The sequence below is a fragment of the Chrysemys picta genome, chromosome 2, assembly GCF_011386835.1.
Source record: "Chrysemys picta bellii isolate R12L10 chromosome 2, ASM1138683v2, whole genome shotgun sequence".
NCBI classification, from domain to species: domain Eukaryota; kingdom Metazoa; phylum Chordata; order Testudines; family Emydidae; genus Chrysemys; species Chrysemys picta.
Window position 1 is genome coordinate 288,636,886 of NC_088792.1, and position 11,638 is coordinate 288,648,523.

The 11,638-nt window shown below is 68.8% G+C and overlaps 1 protein-coding gene across 5 annotated transcripts in view; it reads left to right on the plus strand.

The window, feature by feature from the left end:
• TONSL (tonsoku like, DNA repair protein) overlaps positions 1-11,535 on the plus strand; it is a 32,380-nt gene extending 20,845 nt beyond the window's left edge. For 3 of the 5 annotated variants that reach the window (XM_065582254.1, XM_065582251.1, XM_065582255.1), the window contains 21 exons: positions 4-175; positions 699-813; positions 1,440-1,585; positions 2,238-2,390; positions 2,743-2,868; positions 3,610-3,778; positions 4,013-4,077; positions 4,263-4,352; positions 4,694-4,766; positions 4,871-5,034; positions 5,192-5,315; positions 5,634-6,406; positions 6,498-6,592; positions 6,987-7,143; positions 7,330-7,408; positions 7,893-8,194; positions 8,622-8,793; positions 9,256-9,428; positions 9,766-9,839; positions 10,131-10,264; positions 10,443-11,535. In XM_065582254.1, coding sequence (XP_065438326.1) covers positions 4-175; positions 699-813; positions 1,440-1,585; positions 2,238-2,390; positions 2,743-2,868; positions 3,610-3,778; positions 4,013-4,077; positions 4,263-4,352; positions 4,694-4,766; positions 4,871-5,034; positions 5,192-5,315; positions 5,634-6,406; positions 6,498-6,592; positions 6,987-7,143; positions 7,330-7,408; positions 7,893-8,194; positions 8,622-8,793; positions 9,256-9,428; positions 9,766-9,839; positions 10,131-10,264; positions 10,443-10,636 — 3,550 coding nt within the window. In that variant the 3' untranslated portion in view covers positions 10,637-11,535. The remainder of the gene's footprint in view (positions 1-3; positions 176-698; positions 814-1,439; positions 1,586-2,237; positions 2,391-2,742; positions 2,869-3,609; positions 3,779-4,012; positions 4,078-4,262; positions 4,353-4,693; positions 4,767-4,870; positions 5,035-5,191; positions 5,316-5,633; positions 6,407-6,497; positions 6,593-6,986; positions 7,144-7,329; positions 7,409-7,892; positions 8,195-8,621; positions 8,794-9,255; positions 9,429-9,765; positions 9,840-10,130; positions 10,265-10,442) is intronic. The other 2 variants (XM_065582252.1, XM_065582253.1) reach the window with 2 other exon arrangements.
• The last annotated feature ends 103 nt before the right edge of the window (positions 11,536-11,638 follow it).

The window sequence follows — 11,638 nt, forward strand, 5'->3', positions numbered from 1 at the left end:
CAGGCAGACTCGCCTCTACGAAGACCTGTACAGGGCCTACTTCAACCTGGGCAACATCCACCTGCGGGAGGGGCAGCACTCCAAGGCCATGCGCTGCCTGGAGCGGGCCCGGGACTGCGCCCACACCATGAAGGAGAAATACCTGGAGAGCGAGTGCTGTGCTAGCATCGCCCAGGTGAGTGCGGGGGGGGGGGGTGCCTGCAGCCCCTCCGCCCCCATGTGGGGACCCCCTTCCTCGTCCCATCTGCCTCCTAGCAGCTGGTCACACTCCGTGGGCAAAGGGGCAGCTCCTCTCCCGCACACCAGCAGGGGGCGTGCGTTCTCCTGTGAACAATTGTACCTCCTGGGGGCTCATCTGCTCCCTCCCCCTCTCTGAGCCTGGTGCCCCGGTGCCTTAAATTTAAATTAATGGAGATATCCCATCTCCTAGCACTGGAAGGGACCTAGAAAGGTCATCAAGTCCAGCCCCCTGCCTTCCCTAGCAGGACCAAGGACTGATTTTGCCCCAGATCCCTAAGTGGCCTCCTCAAGGATTGAACTCACAACCCTGGGTTTAGCAGGCTATCCCTCCCCCCTTCTGCTTGGAGGAGCAAAGTAGCTTATAGGTGAGCTAGTTGCATGCTTAGACAAGGATTGAACTCACAACGCTGGGTTTAGCAGGCAATGCTCAAACCACCGAGCTATCCTTCCCCTTGCAGGTGCTCCTCAGCCTGGGGGACTTTGTGGCCGCCAGGCGCTCGCTGAAGAAGGCCTACGTGCTGGGCTCGCAGCAGCCGCCGCAGCGCGAGAGCATCCGCAGGAGCCTGCGATACGGTGAGGGCGCCGGAGCCGCGAGCCCCTGAAACACGGAGCTCAGGGCCGGGCTGCAGGGACTGGGGGGGATCCAGTCTCCTCTGCAGCCAGCCTGGGGGGATCTCCGGGGGGAGGCCGGGGTGTCTGCTCCCCAGGGCTCAGCACTGAACCAGGGCTGGGAGCCCTGCGGCTCTGGGGGCTCGGCCCCAGGGGAGATTCTCGGCTGGGCTGCCTGACGGTCGGTGCCCGGCCCGGCCCCCTCCCCTCCGAATCCCCGTGCCCCCAGCGCCAGCCCCTCCCACTCCCCACAGGCACGCCCAGCTTCGAGGCTGGCACAGGCCGTTCCTACCAGAGGGTGACCTCCGGGGTTCCTGGTAAGTCCCCGACGTGGCCCCCCAGTGTCACCACAGGGCACCTGCTTTCTGTGACTGACTTCAGCGCCAGCCGGGTGGGGCTGGGAAGGAAGCGCAGCAGGTGCCCGGAGGACGGCCGGTGTCCCGTAGGGTGAGGGGGACGTTGGTCCCGGGCTACCCACCTTCACCTGTGGATCCCCTGCCTGCCCTGAGCCCCTAGGGGGCGAGGCCTTCCCAGGCCTGCCGTCCCAAGCCCCCGGCGCGGGCAGCTCACGCTGCCGGCCTCTCTCGCAGCCCTGAAGGTGAGCCGTCTGCAGGAGGCCCTGGAGGAGGCGGCGCCCGCCGACCCGCAGGCAGCCCTGGGCCTGTGCGAGCAGCTGGGGGACCTGTTCTCCAAGCACGGGGACTATCGCCGGGCTGTGCAGTCCTACCAAAGGCAGGTGGGTCGGGGCTGCCCGTGCCCTCAGGCAGGGGGCAGGACAAGCTTGCCCCTGGGCTGTGCACCCCGTGCTGGTGGGCACTGTGCCTGGGTAAGGGGCTGGTCTGCACTGGGGCTCCCTCTTCCTCCTAGCCACGCCTGGTGAGTGCAGGGGGGCGCCTGCAGCCCCCCCCCACCCATGTGGTCTGCAGAGGCCCCCCTGCCGGCCACTCTAGATTCACGTGGGGCGCAGGTGGCAGCAACGGGGGCTGGGCGGGCCGGGGGGAGCGAGCCCGGGGCGGGGTGGCGGGGCCAGAGGAGTGGGGGCGGGGCCGGAGGAGCGAGCCCGGGGCTGATCGGGGTGGGGGAGGGCGGGCCAGGGGGAGCAAGCCCGGGGCGGGGTGGCGGGGCCAGAGGAGTAGGGGCGGAGCGGGGCCGGAGGAGCGAGCCCGGGGCTGGGCGGGGTGGGGGAGGGCGGACTGGGGGGAGTGAGCCCGGGGCCACAGGAGTGGGGGCGGAGCGGGGCTGGGCGGGGTTGATCGGGGCGGGGGAGGGCGGGCCGGGGGGAGCGAGCCAGGGGCCACAGGAGTGGGGGCGGAGCGGGGCCGGAGGAGCAAGCCCGGGGCTCGGCAGGGCAGGGGAGGGCGGGCTATAGACAGTCTCTCTCCGGGCAGCTGCGTTACGCCGAGACCCTGCGGAGGCCTGAGCAGGAGCTGGCTGTGATCCACGTCTCCCTGGCTGCCACCTACGGGGACCTGAAGGAGCATGGCCGGGCCGTGCAGCACTACCAGGCCGAGCTGGCGCTGCGGCGCGGGAACCCACTGGAGGTGAGGGGGGCAGCCTGGACTGTGCCCAGAGCCGCTGGCTCTGCTGTGCTTGCCCAGTGGGCATCGCCCTTGGCCCATGGAGACCGAGCCCCCCCTTCCCGCCCTCGCCCCCTGCTGGGCCCGGTCCCCATTGCTGGGGTGGGGGAAGCTCGGCTAGCAGGCAGGGCCTGGCTAGGGCCCTACGTCTCAGGGGCAGGCAGAAGGGCCAGGGTGGCAAAGGGCTTTACCTGCCCCTGCTGGCAATGGCCCCGGTTATCCATGTGCCCCCCGGCGGGCAGGGGAGGAGCAGGGGGCCTGGGCTGGTGGCCGGCGGGCTGAGCCTGGCCCCTGACCCGTTGTCTCTGCGCCCCAGGAGGGGAAGACCTGGCTGAACATCGCCCTGGCCAGGGAGGAGGCCGGCGAAGGCTACGAGGCGCTGGAGCCCTGCTTCCGGAGCGCGCTGCAGTGTGCGGAGCGGGCCGGGGAGCCCAGGCTGCAGGTGATGGGGGGGAGGGACCTGAGGTGCTCCCCAGCGCAGACTCCAGTGCCAGTCTGCAGCGCCACCTTCAGGCTGGGCAGCTGGCAGCGCCCCTCTCAAGGTCCCGCAAGCCTGGGACTGAGCTGGGCATGGAACCCAGGAGTCCTGCCTCCCGGTCCCCTGCCCTAACCACTAGACCTCACTGCTGGGGCTGGCTGCCAAATGCGTCACTTTCCGGCCCACTCCTGACCCCCCCCCCAACATGCAGCTTGTCCTGGCTGCCCCCCCTCCTCGCTGGCACGTGCCCAGGAAGAGTCTGGTTAGCCCCCCTACCAGGGAACGCTGCGTCTCCCTTCACCCGGGAGCCCAGGCTGGACCCAGCTGGACTCAGCATTGCAGAAGCCCTGGGGTGGCTGGAGGGAAGGACGTGGGGTGCTGGGGCTCTGAGCTGAAATGCGGCCAGTGCAGCTGGGACTGGACTTGTGGGGAGCCCCACATAGCCAGCGTCCCCCCGCCCTCACTTATAGCCCTGCCTGCTGGGCCGGGGGGGCCTGGGAGCTGCCCCGATGGCCAGTGCCCCCTGCTGGGCCGGGCCAGGGCTGGGGGGGCCTGGGAGCTGCCCCGATGGCCAGTGCCCCCTGCCCTCACTGCGGTGCCCCCTGCTGGGCCGGGCCAGCTTCCCACCCCCAGCCAGGGCTCCTGCCTCCTCCCCTGACCCCCTTCTGGGGCAGGGGGATCAGCCCATCTCCCTTCGTCCCCCAGCGGCAAATCCTGCAGCACCTTCACCCCGTGCAGCAGAAATGGGGGTGCCCCGAGGCCCGTGACACGCTGGCCAGGCTGCAGGGCTGGAGCGCAGCTGGGGACAGTGACGAGGAGGAGCTGGGGGACAGCGAGCCCCTGGAGGAGAGCGACCTGGAGCTGTCTGAGAGCGGTGAGTGGGCGGGAGAGGGGAGGGGCAGGCAGGGGGGTCCCAAGGCCTGGCAGGGGAGAAGGGCAGGAATGTGGTGGGTGTGGCTGTACCCCGCATGTGCCTTGCCTGGCACGTGGGGCCCCGCTCTGCAGGGTGGGGAGCTGTATTGTAGCCGGCTTCCCCCACCCCCCGGATCGGCCCCTGGCCCCTCCCCCCACCCAGCGCTGCGGTACCTCACCCGGGCCTGTGTTCCAGATGGGGAGGAAGACGACCTGGACGGCTACAACAAGAGCGTGCCCGGCCGGCGCCGGATCACCAAGGTGAGGCCGGGGCCTGGGGGACCATCGCTCCTGCTCCGTAATCGGGAGCCAGGCTGAGACCCCCGCGGGGCTGGATCCCGGGTGGGGGCGGGGCTGCGCGGATGTCAGGGGCGATGGGGCTGGCTTCGATCTGGGGCCCCTGGGCAGTTCTGATCCCGGTGCCTCCCCTCCCCTCGCCCCTGCAGTGGAACCGGCGGAACGACCGAGGCGAGACCCCGCTGCACCGAGCCTGCATCGACGGGAACCTGCGCCGAGTCCAGATCTTCCTGGAGCAGGTAGGAGATGGTCCCGGGTCGCAGGCACTGAGCCCCAGCGGGCCCCTTCCCTGTCGGCCCGCAGCCCCTGGGGCGGTGCCGGGGGCTGGGCAGCCCCGGGGAGCTGGCTGGCGCTGCAGAGCCCCTTTGGACCGGCCCCCCACGCTCCCCCCCAGCAGTGGGTGCATTTTAGCAGGGGCTGAAGGGATCCCGCTGGCGATGGAAGTGCTGGGGTTGGCGTGTGGTCCCGGGGGCTGGGCAGATGCACTGGGGAGAAGGGGGATTCATAGCTCTCCCCATCAGGACTGCCAGCCTCAACATAACCCCCATGCCTGTTCGTGTCTCTTCCTTCCTGGTGTCAGGGTCACCCCCTGAACCCGCGGGATTACTGCGGCTGGACGCCCCTGCACGAGGCCTGCAACCATGGGCATCTGGGTGAGTGAGGGGGGGCAGTGGGTGGGGGCGGGGAAGTCTGGGGCAGGAGGCCAGAGGGGCCGTGTCACCGCTGCCTGGCACTAACTGCTGGCTCCTGTGCCCAGAGATCGTCCGGCTGCTGCTGGAGCGTGGTGCCTCCATCGATGACCCCGGGGGGCCGGGCTGCGAGGGGATCACCCCCCTGCACGACGCCCTCAACTGCGGCCACTTCGAGGTGGCGGAGCTGCTGCTCCGGAGGGGTGCGTCGGCGGTGCTGAGGAACGCCAAGGTGAGGGCAGGGGCTGGCACTGGGCTGGGCACACCCTGCATGGCTGTAGGGTGTATGTGTGGGGGCAGTGCCCTGTCTCCTGGGACCACGCTGGCAGCAGCGTCACCCTGAGGCCCTGCCTGCAGTGGTGCCCATGGCCTATGTCTCGCCCCCGCAGGGCCTGAGCCCGCTGGGCACCCTCCAGGAGTGGGTGAGGATGTACGGCAAAGACCTGGACCAGGAGACGCGCCAGCGCTGCCGAGCCATGGAGCGGCTGCTCAAGGAGGCCGTGGCGGGGCGAGGTGAGGCCAGGCTGGGCAGGGGGGAAGCTAAGGGGCGTCTCTGAGGGGGCAGCGTTGAGTGGGCACCAGCCCCAGCCCGCTCTTTCGTTTTCACCCGGTGCCCCTGGCTTTTCTGCTGAGCCCTCAGCGCAGCTCCCAGACCCGCTGGCAGGGGGCGGGCTGGAGTCCCCTGCCCCTGTCCTCCTGGGGACCAGGATGGTACCGGGGCTGCCTTTCCCCTCCCCCGTCTCCCCGCTGTGCTCCGCAGCCCCTTGCTCTCGGGGTGTTTGGCCCTGGATTTGGGGGCCCAGCTCATGGGGTCTCTTGTCTCCCCCACAGCACCCGAAGCGGCCCCGCCCCCCCGGGACACCCTGCCCAGCCAGCTGTTCGATGCTGAGCTCTCGGAGCCGCTAACCCTGCGCCCCTCTGCTCCGGCCACACAGCCCCGGAGTGGGGGCCCCTCCAAGAAGCCCCCCGCGCCCTGCGGGCTCCCCGGTCAGCATGCTGGGAAGGGGTCAGAGCGAGGGGCCGAGCAGGACGACTGCATGACCCCGCTCCGCCCCGTCAAGAAGAGGCAGCGGCTCCTGTCCCAGAGGGCTCTGGGGGAGGATTGCCGGATGCCAGGGTTCCTGGCGCAGGAGGAGCCTGAGCTGCCCACCCGCGGCGGTGGCCAGGCAGAGTACGAAGCGGCCATCCGTAGTGTGGGCAGCGCCCAGTCCTGCCTGGGTACAGAGCCGGTGCCGTCCCAGGCCCCTGCCAGGCCGGCCCTGATCCCAGCAGACGAGTACGTGGGGGACGACTGGCTGGAGGACGACCTGGGGGCGAGCCGTGAGCCCTGCAAGAGGAGCCGCTGGGGTCAGGGGGAGTCGGGCTCGGACTCTGGGGACGCCACAGGGCCCGAGAGTGACGGCGGGGTCCCCCGCCCAGCGCCCCCCCAGAGGAGGAGGGCCCGGCAGAGCCGCCTCACCCAGATTGTGGACAGAACAGTGCTGGGCCGGTCCCGCGGAGCCTGCGCCCTGGGGGCCCCAGAGACAGCCGCCCCCCTCACTGACCTGAGGCCCACGGACGGCAGCCGAGCCAATGGCCTGAGAGGCAGTGGAGAGGCCCCACAGGTGAGGTGCCTGGGGGGTCCGGCTCACAGTGGGGAGGGCGGGGTACCCTTGGGGTGTCCTGTGTGCCTTGACTCCACTCTCCTGTTCCCAGCTCCCTTCGCTGTCTGCAGCCCCTGCTCGGCCGCCCCCCATCCGAGTGCGGGTCCGGGTCCAGGACAACGTCTTCCTTATTCCTGTGCCCCACAGGTGAGAGCCGGCTCATCTCCTTCCTCCCGGTCTGACCCAGTGCCCCTGGACCCCCACCCCAGCCCCCTGGGGCAGGGGGGCGGGTGGAGTCTTGCCCCCTCCAGGCTGAGCGTGGAGCGGCATTAGCAGCACCATCCAAGGGGTCTGGCTCCCAGGGAGCTGCTGGGGCCCATCCCCCTGGGGCGAGGGGTTGGCCATGGGGGTCAGGTACTCGGGGTAACATCGCTCTGAGTAGGACGTGATTTCCCTCCCAGCCACCGGTGAGGGGCTGCCCCATGCCCGCCACACCTCGGGAGCGGGGGGGCAGGGGTGAGCCTGGGGGGCCTGGTTCCGGCTGAGGTGCCCGATGGCCTGCAGGGGGCGCTCTGCCTCAGCCCTCTCCCTTCACTCGCAGCAGCAGCGAGAGCCGCCCGGTGGCGTGGCTGGCGGAACAGGCGGCCCAGCGCCATTACCAGACGAGCGGCCTGCTGCCGCGGCTCACCCTCAAGAAGGAGGGGGCGCTGCTGGCGCCCCAGGATCTCATCGTGGACGTGCTGCAGAGCAACGAGGAGGTGAGCAGGGGGCGTCCGAGCCAGCATTGGCACCTCCTGGGTTGAGCCCACGTAACTCCCCCGCAGGCCGCCGAGGGGGTCGTCGTGGGGCCCGTCACCGTGGCGTCTGGGCCCCTGCTCGTTGGTGCAGAGGACTGGGGGTTTGGTGCCCATCCTGTGCCAATGGGGCTCTCCTCTCCCTTGCAGGTGTTAGCAGAGGTGCAGTCCTGGGACCTGCCCCCGCTTGCCGACCGGTACAGGAAGGCCTGTCGCAGCCTGGCCGTGGGTAAGAGGCTGCCCCGGGGACCTTGCTGGCCATGCTCTGGGTGGGCGGCGGAACCATCGGGCACAGAGGGATCCAGGTCTCACTGGGGTTTGTAGGGCCCCGGGACGCCCCCTGCCCTGTGTGTGGGATCACATTCTGGGGGTAGAGTGGGAAGGATGGTCCAGCGGGCAGGGTGCCAGCCTGGGATTGGGACCCTGCTCTGCAACAGTCTCCCTGTGGGGCCTTGGGCAAGTCCCTCAGTCTCTGGGCCTCCGGCCCCGGCTGTGGAAGGGGGATCAAGGGGAGGTGCCCTTGGTGGCGGCCGACCCCCATGCGATGCTGAGGGGGAGGGGAGATGCCCTCGGTCGTGGCCGACCCCTGTGCAGCGCTGGGGGCTCTCTCTCCCTGGCTGCTTGCTGTGAGTCCAGGGACCCTCGGCAGCAGTTCGGGCCCCCCTGTGGGCCTGAGGCGACCTGCCCTCACCTGCCCTGTCTCTGCGTTGCAGGCGAGCACCGGCTGCTGCTGAAGATCATGGAGCTGCAGGAGTCGGGCCCCTCGTTCAGCGCCTGCGGCCTCTCGCTGCGTCAGCCCCACCTCACCCCGCTTCTGCGCGCCCTCAAGCTGCAGACCTGCATCCGGCGACTGCGGCTGGCTGGGAACGGCCTGGCCGACGGCCTCGCCACTGAGCTGCTGGCCACGCTGGGCACCATGCCCGGCCTGACCCTCCTCGACCTGTCGGCCAACCAGCTCGGGGCCGAGGGGCTCCGCACGCTGGTGGCAGGGCTGCCCGCCCAGACGGCCTTTCAGGTAGGGCTGGGGGCATGTCCAGCATTCTCCCCCCTCCTCCAAAGACTGGGCCGGGGGGAGGGCGCACGTGGTGCATCCAGCCCAGGTGTGGAAGGGGCCCTGGCCTCATGCCTGAGCCCTAGAGCCCCAAGCAGGGGCTGGGGACCCCCAAGCTGCCCTCCCTGGAGCTCCAGGGGGAGCCCCCGTCCTGGTGCCAGGGAGTCTGCCCCTCGGGCCCTGGCAGGGGAGGCTCTGGGGGTCACTTAGAGGAGGGGGCCCACGTGGGGGGCTCTGCTCCCACTGTCGCTTCTCCCTCGTGCCCCTCAGCAGCAGGGTGGTGCAGCCCCCTGCCCATCTGATGGCATTGGGTGTGCGGGGCAGACCCCAGAGAGTTGGGGGTGACCCCTGCCCACCCAGCAGCGCTGACCCCTCCCCCCCATCCTGCCAGAGCCTGGAAGAGCTGGATCTCAGCCTGAACCCCCTGGGGGACAGCAGCTCCCAGGCCCTGGCCTGCCTGGTTCAGGCCTGCCCCGTCCTGACCACGCTCCGACTGCAGGCCTGCGGCTTCACTGGGGCTTTCCTGCAGCACCACCGCCTCCTGCTGGCCAACAGCCTGAAAGGTACGTGGCCGCCTGAGCAGGGGCAGGGCACTGGCCACTGCTAGCCTCCACGTGTGCCATAGCAGAGGCATCTCCAGGCTAGAGACCCCGTTAGCCCCAGAGGGACTGGGGGGAGGGAGAACAGCTCTCAGCGGGGGGGGGGCTCTGTCAGTCCCATCCCAGCTCTGCCAGTGCCCCTAGGTCCTGCCCCACAGCTCCCTGCTCCCCAGCCCTGGGCTCCCCCACCTCTGCCAGAGCCCTCTGCCACCCAGCCCTGGGCTCCCCCACCTCTGCCAGTGCCCCTCGGTCCTGCCCCACAGCTCCCTGCTCTGCTGTTCTTTCCAGTCCTGGCCTGTCTGGTCTGTAAGTTTTGCGTTACGCAGCTGCAGACAGGGCCTCGGGTGAGCTCCCCAACTCCCTTCCCTTGCCCCGGCCTTGGAGGCTACAGGCTCACGGTTACCTCACTGGCTCTCCCTGGCCCAGGAGCTGTGCACCTGAAGACCCTCGCTTTGTCCCACAATGCCCTGGGCTCCACCGGCCTGGAACTGCTGCGCGGGAGCCTGCCCTGCGCCACCCTTAGCCAGCTGGAGATCGGCTCGGTGGCTGCCCGGCCGGAGGAGCCTCTCATGGAGCCGGTGGTCAGGTACCTGACGCAGGTAATGGGCCCCAGGCTGGGTGCAGGGGGAGGGGGGGGGGGGCTGCTGTAACCCTTCACTGGCTCCAGGAATTGCAGCACTGCGCGTGGGCCGAACATGGCTCTGGCCAGGGGCCTCAGCCCCTACGCTGCAGAGGCACAAGGTCCCTCTGTGGGGCTGAGGCGGATCATGCTGTCCTTCCTCGGGAGCGTGACCATCTGGTGCTCCTGGTTCTCTGGTGCCATGGGGATCTCAGGCGTTCAGCGGCTCCAGGCCTTGGCTTGCAAGGAGGGTTTAGCCTCTGCCCTGTTGAGCTGGGCTGTAGCTTTGGGATCAGTTCCCCTCTGTTCCCTTCCAGGAGGGATGTGCTCTCACCCACCTGACTGTGTCCGGGAACCACCTGAGCGACGAGGCTGTCGCCGAGCTGGCCAGGTAAAGGCCTGGGGGTTTGCTAGGGGGCGGACGGTTGTGGGGTATGGGTGTGCCGCTGCCTGGGAGGGGCTGTGATGTGGAGCTGAACTGGGAGCCTGAACTCTGAGCTTCCCTCTGCTGGGTCCTACCTGGAAGTGACACCCCCCCCCCCCGATCTCCTCCGCCTGGGGGCCTGTGCGCTGCTGGGTCCGTCCCTGGGGGCCACGAGTGGGCAGGGCTGTGTGCAATGCATTGTGGGGGGAAGAGTGAGGCCGGGGGCTGTTTGGCTCACTTGTTCCCTCTTGGCCCCAGGTGCCTCCCGGTTTGTCCAGCTTTGGTCTCGCTGGATTTGTCTGCGAACCCGGGGATCACCGTTGTGGGCTTGCGGACGCTGCTGTCAGCCCTGGGGGAGAGGAACCAGGGGCTCCGCTACCTCAGCCTGGCAGGTGAGGGTACGAAGGGCTCGGGGGTCCCCGAGGGCTCCAGGGAAGGGTCCTGCTTCCAGCTGATAAAGGGACCCTGGGGATCACCCAGCCTGACATCCCTGGCCCTGGGTCGATTCCCTACGTACTGCGGCTGCTGCTTGTCCCTACGCTGGCCCACCGGCCTCTTTCCTTCCCGCAGGCTGCAGCGTGCGAGGCCCGTTGGACAGCACCACGTGGGCCCGGGTCTCCGCCGACGTGCGCGAGTTGAGACTCTGCAGCCGGCAGCTGAGCCGGAGCGACCAGCGGGGCGTGGGCGAGTCCTGGCGCGGCCCCGCAGGCACCTCGCTGTGCGCAGTCACCCAGCACCACAAGCTGTTCTGCAAGAGTGTGTGATGGGACCTGCCGTCTCCTGCTGTATGGATCCCTCTGGGCCTGCTTGGCTCCTCCCTCAGCCAGCCCTGGAACCGCACAGCTAGCGGGACGCACGCGGGAGGCCGAGTGGGCGGCTGGCGGGTAGGAGGAAGAAGCACTGGAACTCAGCCCTGGCCCATGGGGAGAGGGTGCAGGGACCTGGCTGCTGGCGCTCATCCTGCCTTCTCCAGGTGCCTGGCGCCTCTGCAAGCTGAGAAGGGAGCTCCTGGTACCATCTTATGCAAAGGCAGCAGGACCCTGCACACTGCCGGCCGTGTGCTGGGATCAGTGGAACTCCCTGCAGATCAACAGCCTCTGCTGTGTCCAAAGGAGGCAGCGAGTTACCTGGCCTGCACTGCTCCTAGAGTGATGGTGGGAATTCCTAGAGTGATGGTGGGAATTCCTAGTGCACCGCCCGAGAGATCACTTCGTCTCCCCCAGCCGCTTTCACGCCGGCGTAATGGAACCCTGGGGGCTGGGTTGTGTGTTTTCCTGGCACAGCCACTGCCCTGGAGCAAGTTCTGAAGGTCACTGCCTGGGGAAACCAGCATGTAAGACTGACTGAGGCCCTGGGGCAGAAGGCTCCCCCGCTCCATTCCTCTGGGAGCCTGCCTCAGTGTGTGTGTGTGTGGGGGGGGGGGTTAATATTTTATGTCCTCTTTAATAATCTTTCTGTAATCCAGTCCTGGGGGAGGTATTCACACTCACCCCAAGCTGCAGGGGTTCTGGCCCCACCCTTCCACTGGCCCCTCGGGCTAGTTCAGACATTACAGGTTATTTATTGACTGTCCAGTGCTTTCCTGGAAGCACAGGGCCTGCTGCTCACGGCCGGCCGGTGGGGCATTGATTAACCATGGTAAATAAAGTGCTGCATTCCACCCGCTCTGGCCTTGGCTGCTCCGCTCACAGCTCCCCATCCAAAGAGTGACGCAGGGTTTCTCTGTTACACAAACAGGGCTGTGGCTCTCCCAGGGAGCAGGACCC